This window comes from Ambystoma mexicanum, chromosome 1p (assembly GCF_040938575.1).
Source record: "Ambystoma mexicanum isolate Mex_15411 chromosome 1p, UKY_AmexF1_1, whole genome shotgun sequence".
Classification (NCBI taxonomy): Eukaryota; Metazoa; Chordata; class Amphibia; order Caudata; family Ambystomatidae; genus Ambystoma; species Ambystoma mexicanum.
Window position 1 is genome coordinate 276459960 of NC_090921.1, and position 23182 is coordinate 276483141.

At 44.3% G+C, this 23182-nt stretch overlaps 1 protein-coding gene across 1 annotated transcript in view; it reads left to right on the forward strand.

Annotated features, from left to right (window-relative positions):
- Window positions 1-23182, forward strand: part of ADAMTSL5 (ADAMTS like 5) — a 268633-nt gene that overhangs the window by 144805 nt on the left and 100646 nt on the right. Inside the window, exons 6-7 of the mRNA XM_069612224.1 lie at window positions 2078-2201; window positions 10041-10124. Coding sequence (XP_069468325.1) covers window positions 2078-2201; window positions 10041-10124 — 208 coding nt within the window. The remainder of the gene's footprint in view (window positions 1-2077; window positions 2202-10040; window positions 10125-23182) is intronic.

A 23182-nucleotide genomic window follows, 5' to 3' on the forward strand; every position in this document is an offset into this window, starting at 1 on the left:
TGGAGTTAGATGTCGAGTTCTTGGATGTGATTGGTGGATGGTTGTGTGACTGCTTAGCTGTATCCAATGAGGGAATAGAACCGGGAGTGATGTGGAAAGGGTAGAAGGGCTGGCTAAGAGTTACGTGCTGCGCGGACACCGCGGCTGTCCACAGGTAGGGCGTGCCACATACAGGGTTTTCTAGCAAATCCAGCGTGGAAAGGGGACTGTAGGGATCAGCCAATCAGATGTTGACGTTGTTGATTTGTGTACAAAGAGAGTGTGTGTAGTGAAGATGGCAGAGGTGCAGAAAGTCATAGTGTTGGTGCTCGGAGATATGTTTGTCCATGGTTTACAGCAGTATTCTCAATGCAGGCATGTGGCAAACAATTACGATGTTAGAGGAGTGGGGGTGGTGTGGAGCACTGGGACTGACTGCAATGCAGAGGCAATTCTCCAAATTTGTAGAGCTATGCATAGTCCCCATGTGGTAATTTTGCACTATGGTGCTTTCCATTTGGGCTACGTGAGTTCCCCTACTTTGTTGGCAGATTTGGAACGGTTGGTTCAAGCAGTAATCAACATTCTTCCAAATGCGAAAATAATTTTTTATGGATTACTACCTAGAGCAATATGGGACAACAGTTCTGTGTTTTGTCCTCAGCAAAACATTGCTAGGTGTGCAATCAATCGAGGCATGCGTGCTTTCATGCTAAGAGCTGGTATGTTTTTCTGTAACAACGAGAATATTGTTTCGAGTAATGCTGCTTATTTTGAAGCAGATGGTGTTTCTTTATTTTTTGGGAAATGCCATGTTCTTTTGGAATGTAAGGGTTGCTTATAGGTTATGTGAAGATTTTAGTTGTAAAATAAGAAGAACCGCCCCCCCCAAAAAATAAAATAACAGGTGTCTGTCAGGCATCTGCAAAAAAACCAAAAAAACGGCTCTTTTCAGAGTCCACCATTAAAGGGGAAATGGGGAACACTATTTAAATGTACATTCACCACGCTCAGATCTTCTACATTATCGCGGACATGGCGGTAGTCTGCGGACAGCGCGTATTACATACAGGCATTCTGGGGTGGAGAGGCATGCAAATGAGAATGAGCGGAGCTAGGGATTGATCAGTAAAGTTTAGTGGGTGTGTTGGGTAAGGAGAGATTTAGTGAGGACGTCTTTTTCCTGAGAGAAGAACAGATCGCTATGGCTGTGTTTGTTTGTTTATTTTATTTGTATAGCACTCCAAACCCAGGGGTAGACGGGCACAGTGGTGGTGCGAGTTATGGTTGCTTAGCTTACCACAACTGGCGAATGTCAAGGGTTTTTCGGTTTTACTTGGAACCATAACGTCCCTTTAACAAAGTTTTTTTACTGAATTTCAAAGGTTTTTAGTAGCGCAACTTAACCATAACGTCCCTTTAACAAAGTTTTTTTACTAAATTTCATAGGTTTTTAGTAGCGCAACTTAACCATAACGTCTCTTTAACAAAGTTTTTTTACTGATATATATATATATATATATACACAATATGAGAAATGCCATGGGCTGGGCAGTGATTCATGAGACCTCTAGATGGGCATCCCCTGCATATATGCACAATGCCTGGTGGGGTACAACCATACATGCTGCAGCACCCACGCCACAGCGCCATGGCACCTCCATGCATGGTCAGTGACTGCTAAAGTGGCTAAGTATACTTATTGCCACTACCCAGTGTCACACCTCCAAAAATGTCCTCCACATTTTTAAGAACCAGTCCAGCTGCTCTGCTACCAACCAACCATATGTTTCTGCAGTGTTTTGAAGGGGTTACCTAGCTTGTCTGTGACAGGAGGGGTATACAGTTCGTTCATCGTCAGTATCTTTTTCGATGAGTTTTTTGCTGAAACTTTTCAAGAGGTGTGCTAGAGTTTTCTAGGATTTCAGCCTTTACTTTGATATTTAACCTTTATTTCTATTCTTCCCCCTACCGTGTCTCTCTGTCTGCCTTCCAATGTTACTAAATCTCTCTCCTCCTCTCCACATTCCTCACTCCTTCATTCCCTCTCCTCCATTTTCCCACTTTCCCGTTTCCACTCTCTGCCATTTTGTGCTAGGTAGCTGGCTGTGATGGAATTCTGGGGTCTGGTGTCTCCACTGACATGTGTGGCATGTGCAGAGGAAGGAGCGATTCATGCGTTTTCATTCAGACAGTCTACAGAGCGCCATTCCCTGCCTCTGGTGAGTATCCTGGCCTTACTTGAGAGTACTGTTTTCAGAGGCTGTGTGCATGAAGCATGGGTTCATGGCGGGAAACAGACTGCAGGTGATGCATGCATGTAAAACATAGATTTTCCCTGCATGGGTTTACAATGGTATTCAGATAGTAGACGCACATGCAAGGGCCCATTCCGCTGCCCTTCGCTGGTGAAACAGATTAACAACAATTCAGCCGAGTTCTACTCCACTACTCACACTGATAAAATATCTAACAAAGTAGGAAACATCAACACAAATTCAATTTAATATTTAATGTGATTTAGTTTACAAAATAAACTTTACACATATTGTACAAATATAAAACAAAATAATATTATACTATCCATCACATCCTAGCACTTAAATAACAATAATAAAAATAAAACCATTTAACCGTCATTTTTCATAGAATCACAATGCAATGCCTTCAAATTAAACTTTCACACTCCTTCTCTCCCAATGACTCTTTAACATATAGGACAATAATCTCACTGTAATTAATTAAATTAGTTGGAGTGGACATAAGATGTTATTGTCAGTCTTTTCTCAGGAGGCCTCTGGGTATAATTGAGAATAAAGGTTCTATTTATAATTATTCTCCCCAACCGGGTCCATCGTCCATTTAACGTGGGGAATATTGTCACAACATTTCCTGTTTCTCATATCATTGGGCCCAGCCTGGCTTTGGTATTTAGCCATATATTGTAGAGGGCAATTAGCAGGCACATACTATCGGAATTAGTGCAGTGATGCCAAAAGGACAGTTCCCCAATGGTTTCCTGATTATGTACATACCTACCAATATAGAACTGGATTGTACAGGCCATAATTTGACATTAGGTCAGCAAATGTTTGGCGGTCTCCAATGTTTCCGGTGCTTTGCATAGGCGACAAACTCGCTCTTTCATAGGAATCTTTTCTCTACTCCCCATGACCATCCTTGTTGGTAGTTGTTCCATTCTAAATAAGACAATGAAGCTCCGGCCTGAGCCTTTTGGATGAAGATAGGTTCAGGTACGCCTGTGGCTTCTTAAAGGAGTATAGTCTGTACTGCACAAACTGATAACTCTTTAACGTACTGAGGTGGCAGAGTTCTCCAACCAATCCCATAACTCAACACGTTTCTCAAGACCATTCTGCACTTCCTCTGAGTATCTAACTCCTCTGCAAGTCCAGCCTTTTTCCGCTAGGAATTGTGCCATGGACTCATGTATCGAGTAGTTGGTATGGTTTTTAATGAATTCCTGGTGGACTGCCATCAAAAGTGGATTTGCTGTTCCGCTGATCATCTTCAAAAAGAACCCTGCCCTCTTCTTTAAGACTATTTCTTGTAGGGATGGCAATCTTAATTCTAGCCTTATGAGAGCCATGGGAACACCGGGAGGTAAACCAAGGATTCAACGCCAGAGTTTCCCTTCAATGACCTGAAGCCATTTCAAATCAAAAGTCAGAAGGGCCTCTAGGCCATATGTTATCATCGGGATCAACACTTGTATGTATAAATGGTGCATGCCCCATAATGTAAAACCGCCCTGCTTACTAGTAAAGCTGGAAATCAGAGCAGTAACTTGTACTGCTGTGATAATGCATGTTTGTTTGCATGCAACATAGTCATCGCTGGGCTCAAACTCAACCCCCAGGTATCGGTAAGAGGGAGCATATAGTATATTTATTTTACCCACCATGAGGCTGACACAAGTTACTCTTTTGCTTGTGTATCTGAACACTTTAGTCTTCTCTGAATTGATGGTTAGACCATTGCTATCAGTGTATTCCCATAATGCTGTCTCAGATCGTCAGAGCCCACTTATGGTATTATTCAAAATTACCAGGTCATCTGCATACGCCAGAACAGCGCAAGGAGAGCCTCACCAATTTTAGGGGGACGGTTTTTAGCCACTGATATTGCTGCTGGTATGTCATAGACACACAGATTGTATACAAGTGGCGCAGTGACACATCCCTGCTTTACCCCCCTGTTCTGCTTAACCGTTTCCGTCGTATGCCCTTCCTGGTCTAATTTGAGTCTGACTGAAGTGTTTGGATGCAGTAGTCTGAGGTAATACAAAAGTCCATCCGGGCAGCCCATGGCTTCTAGTTTTAACCACAGTCGACCTCTAGGAATGGAGTCAAAACACAGCTTTAAAATCTATGTACAGTGCATATAGAGTGGGCTGCCCCCTACTGAACGCCCTAGTGCGTAGAATGTCCATCACCATGAGGTTATAGGTGGTAGAATAACCCTGTCGAAACTCACTTTGGAATTTACACAAGATGTTTGCTTCGTCCACCCATTTCTGCAATTCTTTGAGCAATAATGAGGCAAACAATTTTCCTGTTGTATTCAACATAGATAATAGCCTGTAATTATTAGGGTCCAACAGGTTCCCCTTTTTAAAAATGGGAATCAAGACCGCTGTTTGCCAAGAATAAGGTATCTTTCCCGAGTCAAAATCTTCTCAAACAAGATAGTTAACAAGCTGGCTCAAAACTATGGGTGGCTCTTGATGACTATGTTGGCCAACCCATTAGGTCCAGGAGCTCTTGAAGACTTTAACTCTTTGATTTTACTCAGTATTGCACCATAGGATGCGTCAATGGGAGGACGTAATGGGGCTCCACTCACTGGTGTTGTGTCATCTACATCACACGCTGAATTACGATTTTCAAGAAACTTTACCCATTCTACTCCCCAGATTGGGTTCACTAATTGACCTTTCACAATCTCCCTTGCCTCACTTAGAAGTGACCAGATGCTATGTGAATTTTTTGAACAAATGGTCTGCACTACTCTTTAATATGCTCTATTTCTCTCAGCCTTTTTTATGCTCTTGATGGTAGCTCTATATCTATTCTTAATTTTCCTCACATTGTCACAATATAATGCTCCGGAGATCAGTTCTAAGTCCCCTCTTTGCGTCTCTTATCTCCTTGTTATAGGGGAGTATGTTACCTTCCGTTCTTACCATTAGCCCCATAGGGGTTGCTGCATGTTTACCAGAAAATGCAAGGAACCACTCTTCTATTGAATTAATAGACATGGTATTAAAGTCAGGAAGATAAGGAAATCTCTTGGTGACTAGCGCTTCTATTGCCTGGTTTACGTTCTTATCAGACCAGCTAATTCTTATCCCAGCATTGTCAACATTTATTTTACCTATACTCCCTTTCTACAGGCCCACCACTGGGAGCATTTATTATGGATCACTTTCATGTCTTCAACATGAAGCTGCATTTTGGGGCACACAAATATGTAGTCTAATGTACTACAGGCTACTCCATTAGTCCATGTGTGCTTACCAGGATGGTCACTAAATGTGCGGCCGTTGATCATTTTCTAGTTCCCAGGTGTCAAACAGTTGGACCCATCCCAGCCCCTCCACATCCTTCTTAGCATGGACCATTGCACATTTCTCATTTAACTTAGGGTTCTGGGAAGTCCCCCCTCCCCTGTCATGTGGCAGTTGAAATCCCCAACTACAATTACAGCTGTGTTTCCTAGCTTTATCAACCAGGATGTCATTGGGTCATGTAAAGCATCTTGTATGTGTTCCCTTAACACTACTCCAGGGGAATTATAGAGCTTACAAGGAGAAATCTTCCATGGCTTCCCTCCCGACCGTACTCCACCTCAACTGCAATCAAATGATTCTCTTGGTTGCAATTCATCCGTCTAGAGACCAATGTGTTTGCCACCCCTAAAAGTAGATCCCCAAAGGGACAGCCTACATAATGAACACACAGCTGTCTTGTGTAGAGACAGTGGAGCTATCACTTCCTAACTCCCATACGTTTATGAGTCTCGGTTTGCGGGAGTTCATCTGAGACCCACTTACCAAGTTCGCAGTATTAAGATAAGGGCCAAGCAGTGCTGGTTGATAGAGTTGGTGAGTGGGCAGAGAAGAGTATTAGCTGATCTTTCACCACCCACATGCCCAGGATGTGATCTACCTACGGTTAGGAATTGTGGCGTTATAGTCAAATTTGAATTTGCGGCCCCAGTCATGGTCTTAGTCATGCTTACTACTGTAGGTGGCATGTTTGTTTATGTTTCCAGGACTATGTTAGTTGCCATTTGTTTACAGATGTGCAGAGCATGCTTAGCGGTATAGCTGTGGGCTCTCAGACAGTGTCTATTTGAGTGAGCAATTCCTTCAAGGTCAAGGAGTATATACAACTTGGAGTTTTCCTGGAATCTGTAATCAACATGGATTTGCCTTCCATCTTGATGGTTTCTGTTTTCTTGTAGTCGCCTAAAATAAGTTCCCTTGTGTCTTGCTTTGATGATTCCTGAGAAATCTTTAAGATATTCCAGATATATGTTCTTTGGAGCCTTACTTCATGGACGTTTTACCAGGCACCTTTATATTTCGGTCAATATAAAGCCAGAATCCTTAGGAGGCAACCTCCGAAGCCCCAGTGAAGTTCAAAGACTACCGTGTCATGCAATGACCAGTATTACTCAATATTTATTCAATCATATTTCTAGATTAAGGTTGCAACATTTAAAAACATGTATCATATTTAATAAAATTCACAAAGAACAAGTCAAAAATAAAGAAGCAGCTTTAATATATTCAAAAAGCTATATATAAAAACCTGATTATTACAATGAATTATATAAAACAGCTTCCAAGCCTGTCCACGCTTACCCAAAAAGGAGAAACAGCGATAAATTAACAGAAATGGACTACATTTTCACCGACTCCCATTTTGCAGGCTCACCTGGTGCTTCCTCCTGCACACTTTCATTTATTGAGGTGTGGGTAATGTAAACGTACCATTAGCATCATCAGCCTCCTGCATTCTGGGGATCATATTTCACAAGTTGCTCCATGACATTTTATATGTGTATGTATGTCTGCATATAAAAGTAAAGAGGGCCACTTATGTATATTTTGGACATCTGCCTCTCTCCCCTTTGGACAAGATCATGTTTTAAGAGCTATTTTGGTTAACTTAATGTGCCAAATTGAGTTATATCCCAACCCCTCCCCTATCCGAATGGACAGTGCCCTATAACAACCCCACAGCCCATACCATAAGTATATTTCTTTACCAGGGGAGGCTGCAATCAGACTTACTTTGATTCACTTTATGATTAGCAGCAAACCCCAGATGTCCTTTGAAAAAAAAAGTTACAAATCTTATCTGCTCCAACACCTTCAAACTTAACACTCCCAAATCAGCAGGTGGACCTAGAGGGAGTCCTACTATTTGGCACAGAAATGTATTTTGCCATAACAATTCATGGAACAGATCTTTGCCTTATATACCTCCAGGCACTTGTCCAATCTGAATGTCCAAAGCTTAAAATAAAAATGTAAAAAGCTCTTTAATCCTTAATGATGCCCTTTCGTCTGTCTTCTTAAAATAATTAACCCAAGGACCTTTTTTTGAGAATAGTAGAGTCAAATAAAAATGAAATTACCTCCTCATATCTACATTCATTAAAAACTAGCTAAAAGGTGTCATCCTGTTCCCGAACACCAACATTTTGTTTCTATCATATTTAATTTCAAACTAGTCCTTTTTTTATATCCATTCCTGTTGGCGACCTGCCAGGGTTAAGTCCAAAATATCAGCGTCATCGTCACAAAGAGGCATTCTATAAAAGGTACTCTTCAGAGAGGGTTGATTAACTTTCCTAAGAGAAGTACTAGAGCCAAAGTCTTTATGGAGTAAATTGGGGCAACTGACATCCCTACTTTTCACTTTTTTTGATGGGGAAAAACAATGTATAATTCTCTGATCGTATATATGAGGCAGATGCTGAGATGATATGATATGCTATTATATGACATTTATAACGCGTGTGTACACAAGTGTTTCTAGGCACGAGATGTCTGCATATCACAGATGGATAAGATTTAATAAACCATTTGGGACCCCAATCAAATGTAAATTACACCACCATATGTTTCGATTACTCAAATAAAATGCTTTCTCCAAATCTGAAAAAAGTAACAAATAATCTCACTCCCTTAACCTTACTGTATTTCTCCATGATGGTGCTCAGAGTGAAGCAGGGGTCCACTGTAATGAGCACTCCCATGAAACCCGCTCTGGAGGGCTTTAGGATATAGTTACTTTGAGCCCACTGCTCCAGTCTGAGCCACAAACATTTGAAGAATACCTTGCTGGCAATGTCCATTAAGGACATTATCCCTTAACAGTAGGGGTGCTGGTGGGCCAAGGAGTACTTGTCCAAGGAGATGGCATCATGCCTGTCTCGACAATTGCATTAAACATAAAACAATGTGGTGCCCCTCGAAAAAGCTCCCATTATTTCTCAATACATTTTACATCAAACCATGGGGTATCCCTTTCTATGATGACCTAGACCTCAAACTATGGGACAATGTTTGCCAATAGGTCTGGCCCAGATAGTTTCATTCAAAAACTCAAACTGACGCTGTTCTTTGTTACCTGTGAACTGTTTTAACAGTTTTAAGAGAATTTCTTAAAGTTTAGCAATAAGTAATTCTTTCCAATGCCTCCTTGTCGAGCTTAGGCATCGCCAACCAGCCCCACTGGCTGTCGGACATTATCTTTGTGATGCCTACCCATGCCATTGGAAAATTAACTCAAGAGGATAGTGATCACTCTGTTGAATCAGAAATGCAAACATTCATAACATTCCTGAAGAAAACACAGTCCACAATACTGTCCACCATGTCTAAGGAATAATATTGCTGGTCTTGTATGCTTACAAATGCACCATTTGCCACTAAATATAATCCCTGGGCAGAATCCCAAATTACACCTGAAAATCAGTGCTCTATTTGCGACCAATTTTACTGCCCAAACATTTGCACTAAACTTCTAATATTTTGCTCGAGAAAATAAAGCCCCTGGTGATGTTCATTTAGTCCTACTATATTTTTTAACAATTTGACTGGCCTGATCTGTCTAATGTCCAACTGACTACTCAATTTCCTCAACATTTCTTGTAAACAACCACTTAATGTCAAATTAAATTAAAGTTCTTGCAAATTTCCTCTGCTAGAATTGCATGTAGTCTAGATACATATTAAGTACCGCAAAATAAATAATAAGTTTATAACATTTCTAATTTGTGTTGCAATCATTTTTCCACCAACTATGCGCTGATATGTTTTGTCACAAAAATGGATGTTGCTCACCATTTCATTTAATATGCACATTTTGCTCTTGTGCACAAAAGGTTAGGGACCCCTGAGTGACACTGCTAGAGCAATTAGTGCCTTCATGTCATTTCTGTTTGCATGAACTCCACCAAAAAGTATGTGTGTCCCACTCACTGTGGAGGCTGATCTCCCAACTATTAATCGAATTCTGGTGCAAAGAACCGTCCAAGTTTGTTGGCTTACCATCAGTTCCTGTTTGTGTATATTCATGCCCTACACCCATACCATATACATTTCGTGTATAGTCTATGAAGTGAGGTGCCACACTCCCTGTGTCATAACCCTCCACCATATGTTGAAGAATCCCGCCCCTAGTCATGAGTTTCCTCCTTTCGACGAGTTCCTGTGTCCACCCGTTCCCTTCCCGCATTATGGCCCATCTGACATCAATGCAGATCTCTCATCCTATGGCTATCTACCATCTGACAGAGTTACGTTACTCTACTTTTTGTGGCCTTTGCTGTTCCTTGTGCTATGTTATATTGTTTAATGATCTGGGATGTCATGCAATCTTTGCCATGTCCCATTGTCCCTCTTCCAGGACGTGTACCGTTCAATGACCTGCCTTTCTCCAATGTGTGTTCCCCCAGTTTTATACCTTGCTGTGAGGTCATGTGTATTGCTGATGAACTGGCGTATGTTTGTGTTACAGGTTACTTTGGGTACAAGGAAGTCACACGTATACCCACGGGAGCGACGCATATCAAGGTGGTGGATCGCAGCCGCAACTTCTTAGGTACAACAGAGTAAATCCTCAGTGTGGATTCTGATTGAATGATAACATGCTGTATACTGGCGCATCACCAGCTCATCTGCCTTCACTAGCGCATTCACTCACTGCTCCTCCTTTTTTCTCAATAATGCAAAGATAACCTGCTCTGAAATCTTCTGTTTTAGAAAGTTGTGACCTGGTATATGCAATCTTGGCATGATAACTCTGCCATTACAAAGTCCCCCCCAGTCCTTTGCATGTTTCTGTAGCAACTTGGCACACCCATGCCTATGCTGGACCTGTATAAGGCCCTCTCATCTCTATAGCACAGCCTTGCTACATGCCCCCTAACTAGCTAAAAAGAGAAAAAGAAGAGTCGGAAAGGTGCAAGGGGAGAGGAAAAATGGTACGGGAGCACATGCCAGATAGAGGGAGAGGTTATAGCACAACAAAGGGAGAAGTGAGTCCCAGAGACGGAGTTCTGCAGTCATGGGGTGTGGGTGCAGAAAGATACAGCCGGGAAGTGGGTGCAGAAGGATGGGAGCACTGCAGCCCTGGAGAGAGAAATGAAAGAGCAGGTGAAGCAGAATAAGGGTGCTGCAGTAAGAGGAAAATAAAAGGTGACAGCAGGTGCACTATGAAGGGGCACTGTGGCCCATGGCATGGCTCCATTTGCTGCATACCAAGGCAGAAGTCATGCACTCTTATGATAAAGCACTTCATGTAGCCCCGCTATCCATGGCCACATGTATGACCATCTTCACACTTACACTAGATGTCCACACTGCTTAAGGAAGTAAACAAAGGGTGGTCACCCTTATCGAATGACTAAATCAGCTGCGAGCACCAGTGAGCACTGGTTCTCAAACCTGAGGTGTAAGGGCAGGTGTATACTGCAAGATGGCAGTGGTGTTCGATGTGCTTTCTAAGATAAGAAACATAGAATGAATAAACAAGGGCAATCGGGGAGTTACCCGTATGTCGATAACTCACCAGACTGATGAAACATATCTAACGCCGGGGAGTATGCATGTGTTTCCCTCGGGGTAATTTTGTCTCTGCACAGGCCAGATAGCTATTAAGGGGTTAGAGAGCCCTTTCCTGGTGATAAAGGAGGACAGGGAAGGTTCGGGAGCAAGTGATAGTTGTGGCTGTAGTTACATTTGGACCGTCGTTTGCTGCCATTTCTTCCCTTATTAGTTTAGTCAGGGCCAGGTGTTTTGGCTAGTCTAGTGGGTAACAGGTGGGTTTCAAAAATAAATAATAATACATGGATAAGAGTTATGTAATATATATTTAAAAAAAGGAAGCAAAGATAATTACCAGTTTTAATTACACCTATGTGGTGCTCTGGGTGTGGGCACCTCCGGTGCGTCTGTGACCTGGTGGGGTCAGTGGTGGGCACAGTTTGTAGGGTCCCAGGCCTCTGAGCGTTTGTCCACTGTGGTCTGAGCGGGAACAGGTTTTCTGGCCTGCGTTTACCCACAGGCGGTGAGCACCTGTGTTGTCATGGTCTGGGGGCAGCGGTCTAGGCGGCTTGGGGGCACAGTGTGGTGGGGCTAGGGGGAGGCCTTGCTGGTCGGCAGTGCCCTTTTTTGTGGCCGGGTGGGGGTCTGAGGGGCCAGGAGCCCAGGTTCCCCAGATGAGGACTTTGAGGTTGGTGCAGGGGTATTGCCACCGGGTGGTGGTGTGGGACCCCTCCAGCTGGGACTTGGTTGCCATAACAGTGCTTTGGTTTGGGATTTGCTTCCTGCAGGGGAGTAGCGGCAAAGTAGCTAGTGGGGAGGCGGGTGTTGGGTTGCAGCGGCACCTGGTGGGGGGTGCTTGATCCCAGCCCTGGTTGTGGGACATGGGTGGTTGCGGCGCAGGGCAGATGGGGGTGAGGAGATTCTTCTCCAGGGTCCCAGGCATGCTGGTGCATCCGGGGTCAGGCTGAGTGCGTTGCTCAGAGTGGGCCGCCAGGTGGCGGTGCGCAGCATGGTGCTGTGATCCAGTGGCAGACAGGCGTGCAGCTTTATTGTGAGGGGGGGTGTAGTTGGGGAAGGTTTTTTTTATGGTGGCTCAGCTTTGTTTCGGTTGTATTACCAGGGGGGCAACTGCGGGATCAGGGCTCAGGTGCCTTGGCACCCCGGTAAATAATGATATGATATGATATGATGTGGCATTTATAACGCACCTGTACACAAGTGTTTCTAGGCGTGACAAGAAAAAAAGAGGGAAACAAATGAGGACAAAATAACAATCTTACTCGGCCTTGTGTCATTCAGATCATGCAAGTGCAGGTCAGAGGAAAGGGGAGAAGTGCCGGGTGGGAGGCGAAGGGGTGAAGTGCAGTTAACTCACAAGTGCAGCCGAGTGGCTCATAAGTGCAGAGAGAAGGGACAGTAGGGTTGCAGATACAGACCCTTAAGTGCTGGAGAGCCCAGAGGCAGTTCAAGGGCAACTGAACATGCAGTAGCCTAGACCCGAGTTCAGAGGGGGACCAGGTGACCAGTGCGCGTAGCAGTCAGGTGCATCAGGAGGGTAGAGTAAGAGAGAAAGCGGTAGCAAAAAGGATGGTCTTACGTTGCATCCGGAACCAGAGGTGGTTCTGCTCAAGTTTGAGAGAGGCAGGATGGCTGCCCCAGCCGAGGAGATAGATCTTCCCCCAAGTCTCTACTTGGAGAAGCTTCTGACCCCCAGAGAGTTGGAGGTGGATGAGCAGAGAGCTCGAGAAGGAAGATGTTTTGGAAGAGAAATGTTGCAGGTAGAATGGTCCCAGGCCCCATAAAGCCTTGTGGGCAATGCAGAGGCTCTTGAAGTTGATCCTTGTAGCCACGGGGAGCCAATGAAGAGATTTCAGAGCTGGTGAAATACGATCCCTGGGCTTGAGGCCAACGATAAGTCTTGCAGTCCTGTTCTGGATAAGTTGTAAAGGTTGAAGCATAGAGTTAGGAAGATTTAGAAACAGGCTGCTGTAATAGTCCAGACTAGAGAAGACCAGAGCTCTGGAGACAGTGAGCTTTTGGGGGGAAGTGAGAAAAGGAAGAATACCTCTGAGCAGGTGCAGCTGATAGTTTGACTTTACTTAGAGACATCTGAGATATGAGGAGAGAAGGAGAGGGTGAAGCCGAAGATGACACCAAGGTTCTTAGCCCCACAGGAAGAAGCATGAAGAGGGCCCAGAGTGGCCGGCGAGAGAGAGAGAGAGAGAGAGAGGAAAGGAGGGAGCGGGTGTCCCAATGAGGAGGATCTCTGTCTTACTGGTATTAAGGCAGAGATCATTGGCCGCACACCATTCCTGAATTGCGGACAGACAGTCTGGTATGAGAGAAGAAGCAGAGATGGCTGAGGGGAGCCACAAAGAGAGCTGAGTGTCATCTGCATAACATTGTAAATTGGAGCAGAAAGTAGCGATGCGGTGGGCAAGAGGTACCAGGTAGTGGTTGAAGAGCCAGGGAGAGAGGTTAGACCCATGGGGAACACCACAAGTAGAGAGAGGGATAGAAGAGAGGAAAGACCCCAGTTTGACCTGAGAGGGTCAGTCGGTGAGACAGGAGGTCAACCAGGCCAGGGCCTGATCAGTAATTCCAAGGTTGTCCCAGTGACGATTTAGCATTATGGCACGGTTGACTGCATCAAAAGCAGAGGATAGATCACGGAGAAGGGAAGAAAGAGGAGAGGAAAGACCCCAGTTGGACCTGAGAGGGTCAGTTGGTGAGAAAGGATGTCAACCAGGCCACAAACAAACAAAAACTTATAAGGGAAGTTTGTTAAGTTGGGGCTTGCACAGCGTCGGGAAGGGGACAGTAGTATGGCCATGTCGGGGGCCTTCGTAGATGCCCAGGTCCTGCATGAGGCACTGAGCATTATCAGCAGGGCATCTAAAGACAGGTGGAGGGGGTGGTGCAGGATGCCACTGAGGAAAGGGGGCATAATGGTGGTATGGGAGGGGTTGGATCTCATAGCGGTGGGGTGGGTGTGGGCGCGGGTATGGGGGTGGGGCAGCAGTGACGATACAAGGGGGTGGAGCGTGATGGGGCAACGGTGAAGAGGGGGCAGGGTAGGAAATGCCTGCAGAAGAGTGCAGGGGGGAGGAGGCGGATGATCTCCCCGGTAGATGGTGAGGTAAGGGGCAAGTATGGGACGGCCTCCCTAGGTGTCATTAATGAGCACAGAGGGCGCAGCATGGCAGTGGTGGCATGTAGCTCATCAGTGGGGACAGGGGAAGGCAGGGGGCCAGGAGGAGCAGGGCAGACATGCAGAGGAGCGCGGCAGGGAGTGGTGAGTTGGCGGGAAATGGAAGGAGGTAGACACCCTTCACGGTAGATGGCGAGGAAAGGGGAAGGTATGGGATGGCCTCCCCAGTCAGTAGTGATGAGCATGCAGGGTGCAGCATGGCCCCCGTTTCAGCCGGGCAAGAGGAAGGTGAGGGCTCCAGGACGGTCCCTCCGGTGAGCAGTAGTGGGCACCCTAGAGGATGCAATATGGCCTCTAGCACAGCGGAACGCAGGGCGGAAGGTGGGAAACCTCATCCGAGAAGAGGAGAGCAAGAAGGGGTTGGTGCTGCCCTTCTGAGAAGACGATAAAGGAGCATTCGGCACAAGAGCATCCGGGTGGAGACACCATGCTGGCGTGAAGAGGACAGGCCCAGCCCGAGCAGGCTTGCGGAAACATGTATGGTGCCCAGTGAGAAAAGAAAGGAGGAGTGGCGGAGTGGAGGTCACAATGGCGCAGCTGGGTGGCATGCTTTGTGGCATTCAGCACTCATAGTCGTCATCCCGAAGGAAGGCAAAGATCCGTCACGATGCCAATCCTACCACCCTATCTCGCTGCTGAATACGGACGTAAAGATCATGGCCAAGGTCCTAGCCAATTGACTCCACCACGTAATGTCGTCCCTGATCCATGGTGATCAAGTGGGGTTTATCCCAAGCCGCCAGGGATCAGACAATATAAGAAAATCTATCAACTTAATATATGAGGCACAAAGCAAGGGCATGAATGCCTACTTGGTTTCAATAGATTCCGAGAAGGCCTTTGACTGGGTAGAATGGAAAAGATGGGGGTTGGTAGCAACTTTCGGCAATGGATCTCTGCACTTTACAACAACCCCATAGCTAGAGTGGCATTCAATAGTATCACATCTGCCCCCTTACACCTGACTAGAGGAACTAGGCTGTGCTACCCCATTTCCCCCCCTGATGTACGCTCTCACAATGGTGCCCCTGGCCATTGCAATAAGGAACAACCAGAATATTGCAGGAATCCGTTATGGTATCTTAGACTTTAAGCTCTCCTTGTTTGCAGATGACATCATGTGTTACCCAACGGACATGGGGAACTCCCTACCCGAATTGCTCACCCAAATTACCACGTTGGTCGGTTTTCAGGCCTGAAAATAAACATTGACAAATCTAGCATAATGGCCATTGGAGCCACTGACTCCACAATTAGAGATATGAGCACCATGCGGGGGGTGAGAGTCGAGGAGATAGCAACCCAGTACTTAGGAGTTCAAATTACTATAAAACTCAGCACGCTAGTGGAGCACAATTTTACACTGCTGTTGGATAAGATCAAATCAGACCTAACCCGCTTGCCCCCCCCTAACTCTCTATTGGTTTGGGAGGATGGTCACGATGAACATACTCCCATTGCTGTTGTTCCTATTTACCACCCTCCCGACCCCCCTCCCTGAACCCTTCTTTGTTAAAATAAAGACTATGATAAATAAATGTATATGGAAGGGGAAGAGGACTAGAATTAAAATGACCACTCTAATCCTGCTTAGGAACTACGGAGACTTTGGGCTTCCTGACTTTTAGCTGTATTACAAGGCTGCCCAACTCTGAGTCAACATCTCAGAGATGGCCTGGGCACTCACTGGACATACATTGAGGGCCTAACCACCCATCCAAAGAAAGTCAGAGGTCTATTGTGGTCCCCTACTAAAGCCATCCCTGACCACGTTAGGAAGCATCCAACGCTTGCTGTTCTGTGGGTTCTATGGAAAAAGGGTAATAGCAATAACCTCCTCTCATCCTGGCCTTCCCCTATGAGTTTGGTGTAGGGGTCCCGCTGGCGGTTGGTGGGAGGGGCTTTCGCCACTCCCGAAAATGGTTTGACAGTGGTCTAGAGAGAGCATGTCAACAATTCCCAGAAGGCCAATTTATTAAATTCCTACCCTGTCCGAGTCCCTGGGGGATGAATTGCTGAGCATTTTCGGGTACCTGCGCCTCAAAGGTATACTGTCCCATCCAAGATGTCAACCCAAGATCTCTAGACCCCTCACCCCCTTTGAGAGACTAATTAATTAAGCTACCCCAAGAAAGGGAATCCTATCTAAAATATACAAAGTAATGATTAGGTCTGACTTGGAGGGGAGCCAAAATGTCAAGCAATTCTGGGCCGACCAGAATTGTACAAGCTAATGTTCTCCGGCAACCTCTACACCTCGACAATGGAACAACATTTCAAAATACTACACTGTTGGCCCACACCATCCCTTAGACTATCTAAAATGGTCCCAGGGTCCTCCCCCAGGTGTATCAGACGCTGCGGCCAATTTGTTCCTGGTTCCACATGTTGTGCTTCTTCCCAGAGGTAAAGATTTACTGGTCCGAAGTCCTCAGTTGGATCAGGGACGCAGTGGGAATATCCCCTGAGCCAGAACCTCTCCAACTCCTCTTGGGTGTCCTGGATGAGGAAACTAACAAGTCAAGGTTCCCAAAACCTATTGAAGCTATGCTAAGGGCGGGGAGAGTGGCCCTGCCTTAAAAATGGAAGTGTGACTCCCTATCCTCCAAAAATGACTGGTTGATCAAACTGTGGACCATATTCATGTATGGAAAAGTGTCAGCTATGGTGAATGACCATCTGGAGTCGTTTCAGATTGAATGGGTGATTTTTAGGCTGAAATGGGGCAGTGTCAAGCCTACTCTCCGTCCCCCTACATACTTCTTGCTATGTAGTCAACGAGCTGGCCCAGAATGATGGAAATGTCTAGAGGGGGAATCACGAGCTCAGCAATGTCCTGGTGCCGCCGTTGAGTTTTTGCTGTAGTCTTTGTTATTTACGAATGTTATATAAGTGGTCCTTTGTTCTAACTTGTAGAATGGTCAACACGTTTAACTCGTTTCAGAGGGGGGGGAGTGTTCAAGGAAAGTTGATCATTGGTTGTGCCTTATTACTGTGAACTGTATTTCCAAATAATCCAATAAACATCTACGTTAAACAAAATACATATATTATCGTGCAAGTGGCCAAGCAAACTAAGAATCGTATTGAGGGCTGAAATCAAAGGGGGTGATCATTTGATACTGCTGTTAACATCTCTCAAGGTGTGGTGAAGAGGGGAGGAAGCCGAGGAGCTTGTTAGGGAGGTTCAGATTTCTGATTGCTGTTTATTTGGAACCTATATATTCTGAGAAAAAAGTGATGGAAAATGTTCTGAGTTGAGCGAGTTGTTCAGATCGTTAGGTGGCTTCTCGTTACTTATTCAGGGTTGTTCCTTAAGAGATGGACCAATATCTATTTTATCAATTTCTAAGATGCTTAAGTCGTTTATAAAATTTGAGTCGGAAGGCAAGTTAGTATCACTGTTACTATCTTGGGGTTTCCCTTTGTGTTGAGTGGTGCTTGTCCAGATAAAAGATAAAAGTCTGTTATTTTCCTAACCGGTGTAGCCATGCTACCCGCATTGTTCTGCTTCAGGTGTTGGACATTTTTGTAGCTGGAAGCTTGCTTGCCTCTCATAACATTGTCTGTGTGTGCTTCAGTGATCACATCTTCTCTGCTGGCTTGGTCCTGGACCCCCTCAATTTCCTTACGTCAACCGATATAATGTCCAAGTTGGCTTCCATTATTATGCAAGGCATACAATTGTTTTCAAAAATTGTTTAGCAGACTTTGGTCATGAAAATTGTCTTCATTAGCAAACAAACCCATTTGATTAGCAACATTGTACTAATATTTTTTAATGTCACCTGAAGTTATTTGTACCCACCCAAGACATAAAATGAGTAACAATAAAGCAGTTTTGTGTACTACTGAAGTAAGACATTAGGGAAATGAGTCAGGTCTTTACAATTCTTTAAAATTCACGAGACATGTAGGCTGAGTAACTTAGTCTACCTACTCAACCTAAGGGAAATGCACTCGGCCCAGGGCAATGGATGACAACAAATTTAAATGCACTATCTGTAAAATGGTACATGTCACCATAAACCAACTTTGTTTGGCACATTGCTGACACCCAGAGGCCAGACATGCACAGTGAAAATTGTCTTTGACATCACTTGCAAACAAAGTAAATGTTAAATAAAAGTTTGAAAAATCCCCCGCTATTGTACTTGCCCTTCATAAAATGAACTAGACTATGTGAGTGGGTGAAAAGACTTTTCAAGCCTTAGATGAGTGTCTGTAAAATGTTAGCTACCTGAATGGACACAAATAAATACATAGATATGACAAAATGACTCTGAAAACAGTTCTGTAGATGGACAGACTGGATGGAACTATTGATCACTACTTTGCATAAACATCTAGTCAGCTTTGTGTATTCATCATGTAGAGGAAAGAAAGTAAGAGACTAAGCAGAGTGGATGGCGTAGCATGCAGGGAGCTGGGCAAATTAGGTGGAATATTGTAGTTTGCGGCCATCTGGCTTTCAGGGTAGCTGGTATAAAGCAACCGGGTTATACATTAGAATCACAAGAAGTATGTGATCAGCTCAAGGGTTGAGCACCAGTTGCACAGATGTATGTAAGCAGCAGGTTACAGAAATAGGTGTGCCATCAAAAGCATTTGGCCGTGTGATCATGTACATTTTCAAAAGTGTTCATTAGTCAACATGATGCATCTTCCCCACCAAAATGAAATATTGTTGACACTATGAGATTTAGATACACTAAGCTCAACTTTACTGTAAAGCCTGGATACAATGCAGTGTTTTACAAGAAGCAATACTGCAATTATGCATTATGTAAAAATTTGATGTAAATGCATGGCGGTCTTTTAAAAAAAATAAAGCATACTGGTCTTTGCCAGACAGGATACAGTTAGCTTAATAAAATCATCACAATTACTTCTGGTTTGCAATTATTTGAAAAAGAAATTCTTGCCTAGCACTCCCACACAGGCCATTGGCACTTAAGAGTGGGGGAGAGGACTACTGCGGCACTCTCTCTCCATTAGCCCCTTTGAACTTGCAGTGAACAGAGAAAATAGTGCAGAGAGCAAGAATAATGCAGCGCGAGCTGTACTTTGATTGAACAGAGTAACTTAAATAGCTAGCTTTGCTACACAAGTGCCAATTTAATTAGCAAATCTACAGACCTGCATAGAAAATTGCTATATGACACTGCTTATTTTAGGCCTTGCTATGCTAGTTATCAGGGTAACTATGCTAGAGCAGGCTACAACCCGATTCGCATCATCGGATAATGTTCTCTGCCGAATCTTCCGTGTTCGTTTTTCTGCTGGTGCTGGCAGTTTAATGTAAGCTACAGACTCCATCAGCTGTCATACAGTCATGTCTCAGCGTATAGTTGGCGGAAAACTGGCACTATCACATACCTCAGTACAGCAATTACCAGAGACTGTAGCCTGAAGTGTAGCTCATATCCTTTTCAGATGATGCTGGGGGTAGTTAAAGATTTCAATACCATGGCAAGTGTAATGTTGGTTTCTGGCATCAATGGTTGTAGAGGCTTGCTCCGTAGATTATACAGGCACTTTTCCATATAGACAACAATGGGTGTAAATATAAGATCTTGCACCTCTCACTCGCCGTGAACTGCCGCCAACTGCACTCGATGCAGCACTCCGCATGGCGCTCCGCACCCGCTGCTATATTTCAAAGGAGAGGCCGGTATGCTTTCGAAAAAGGTACCTCCAGGAAACTCGCCTCACAAACAAACAGTTCTGCAATCTGCACTCGATGCAGCACTCTGCGTGGCGATCCGTGTCCGCTGCTGTATTTCAGAGAAGCCAGTGTGCTTTTCAAAAAGGTCCCTCCAGGAAAGTCGACTCACAAATGAACAATGCCGCCAACTGCACTTGATGCAGCACTCCGCAAACCATTAATTTAACGTGCTCTTTTCAGCTAACTTTGCTGCACCTTGATTTCAGGTGTGTTTGTGTGTGTGTCTGTATATAAAAGTGAATGCTTGTGAGTCTGCCACCTAGGTTGCAATAGGAGCTCCATCTCTCTCTTATGGTGTTGGTCAGGGTCATGCATAGCCTCAGCATATAGAGTGAAGCTGGGCTACTGCTGAGTACAAAACTACTGTTTCTGAATCATGCGTTGGAAAGGTCGTTGAGGATGGCACGTGACCGAAGTATCTGTAAAGCTGCTGTCAAGCTGAGTTACAGTGTAGCAAGGAGAATATATGAAAGACCATGAAGCAGATGAAATTAAAATCCACAAAGCAGCTAATGAGACATGGACACTAGCTGAACCATTAAAATTACAGTGTGAATGCTGCGATTGACCCATTTTTGACTGCCTGGAAGAACTGAGAAAGAGATGCTCTGAGAACAGAAACAAAGGCCACATGGGCAACAAAATGCTAGGACATCGTAGACACGCAGCAAATCGACAAACCAGCTCGAATCACAACTCATCCACAAAAACAGGACCCACAATCCTTCTCTTGCCACGCACCCTCCTACTGGAACTCAATCCCGGTATCGGTTTGGAATGCCCCCAGAAATTCTCTCCAATTACATAAACCTCTCAAAACACGTTTTTTTTCAACAGCACCTGGCCAATGACTAATCACAGTGGACGTTCAGACTGATGCACAGACCGTAACTCACAGGACTGCGCTACTGTTAAAAGATGCCAGCACAACTGCTGTATACCCACTCCCTGTACAGAGCTCCTCTGGTCTCAAGCTAGGTCCACGCTTTAAACAAGTATAGAATCGTAGGATTCCTTGGACATGCAGAGCGTAGAACCTTTGCCAGAATTTGAGGGTGGACCACCCAAAAGCAACCGAAAGAAGTGGTTAACCTGAAGACGGGTGTTCAACTAAAATAGAAACAAATGTGGAACGAAATGCCAAAGAGGCTAAACTCAAAGAAAGAGAATGGAACCAAATGTACAACATTTCCCTCTGGGAAGTATGATGTGAGTTCCCAAAGTGTCACACATTGGAGAAGGAAACGAAAACAAGTATGAAATGCTGCCCTATGTAAACTGAATTAAGTCTTATCAAAGTGGAACAATTACATAATGGTGAATTGATCCAAGTCGACAACACTGCATGCTACACATTTAAGTACGCTATCACAACGTGCCACCCGCATGAACGAGGAGAATTGTAGCTAGTATGAAGTGCTGCAATCTGCCAACTGAATTAAAATATCACAAAGATAGAGGACTGGAAACGCCAATCTACAGGGAACAGTCAATTTAAGGAATGCAAGAAAAGCCAGAATCCATGTTGGGGGTTATGGAGTCTCAATACAATCTGTAAACAAATACCATTAAGTTAAATGAATGAACCACCTGGAACTGCTTTCCAGGCAGATGTGAGGAGCTAATACATCAGCCACCCAGAAAGTGTCAATCCTTTCGTTAACAGAACAGTGTACCATGCCTCGTATGTCTCACGGAAGCATGTACAATGTATGAGGCTCGACATTTTGCAGCCAACATTGTCATTGTATCACTAATCCAGCAGACACTCTAAAGTAGACTTACATAACAAATGCACATTTCCCATAATAGGTCATATAAGGGAGCCCTTAGTCTATTAAAGACACAAAGGCCAGTGCATTTCTTCTTTACGCAAACACTTTCATCATCAAGAAAACATACATTTAAAAAAATAAATTACATTTCCCGAATATCCTAGGAAACGGGATGTCCTTATTACATTCTTAGACACCCTATCAATTATATAATTTCTTCTCATTAGCCCTTACTCTTTATTTGGCACAGAAAAACAGTCCAACCACGATAAATGTTGAATATCACAAACAGGCCACAAACCACAAGGATTCCTAAAAGAGCAACTTAGTGATCCAGAAAACCCACAGCAGATTTGGGAATGGCGCCAAATCTCCTTACAAAGCGTTCACATCTCCACTACAAACCAAAATACACTTGAAAAATAATGCAGACAAAAATGTGCCCCTACTGAAACCAATGCAGGTACTTAGCACATTTATCAAATTTATCAAATGTAAAGTCACAAAGGGTGGGATAATACTCACCTGTGTCTTTAATACAATCACAACTACATGGTATGAGGAATCTGTATTTTGTGGCAAAATCTAGAGGTGAAAAATATGCTAGTTTACCATCAACAAAGCCATTTGCTCAACTGGCTTAAAATAAAGCTTCATAAAAGATAAATAGATTGACCAATTGGCAACCTTCAAGATATCTTCTCACCTTGTCCTTGTCCACTCTCCAAAAAAACTAGGAGCCATTGCACCAAAATCTGATGTATTTCTGCCCACTTCAGAACTGATCCACCATAGGCAATGATGGGAGCCGATACTGCCTCAAAATGCTGTATACCGTTGCCTATTGATACCACCAATAGGTCACACGCTCATAATCTTTCAAACAATAATTGACACAAAGATCAGGAATACCCGCAAAGGCTGGATAAGTGCTTATTTTGGTATGCCTAAATACAGTAAAAGTGACCTCTTATGGGTAAAAAGTCCTATGTCGCCATCAAGGGCTCATACATCGAAAAACCTTCTTACAAGGGATGGAACTCAAGGGCATTGTCATCTTAGTTGAAAGGGCCTTAGGGGACATTTCTACATCCTACCATCCTCCGTACCCTTCTCAAGAAGACCAAAATCCATATTCATAACCCAAAGAGACAAAGACAGCTTGGGGGAGACAACAGCTGAACCCTTTCCAGCAGTCACCTCACTAAAAACTGATCACCAATGAGAACCCCACTGGCCTTAAGAAATCGTTAAAGGATACACTGCCAAAGTCTTAAAAGGCCTTCCTATTAGCAGAAAAGGAAGCTAATAAATTAATGTCAATCACTATAGGGGCTGAAATGGGATCAGTATTCCATTCCACACACCAGACATTCCAAACAGCTTACATCTGTAGCAGG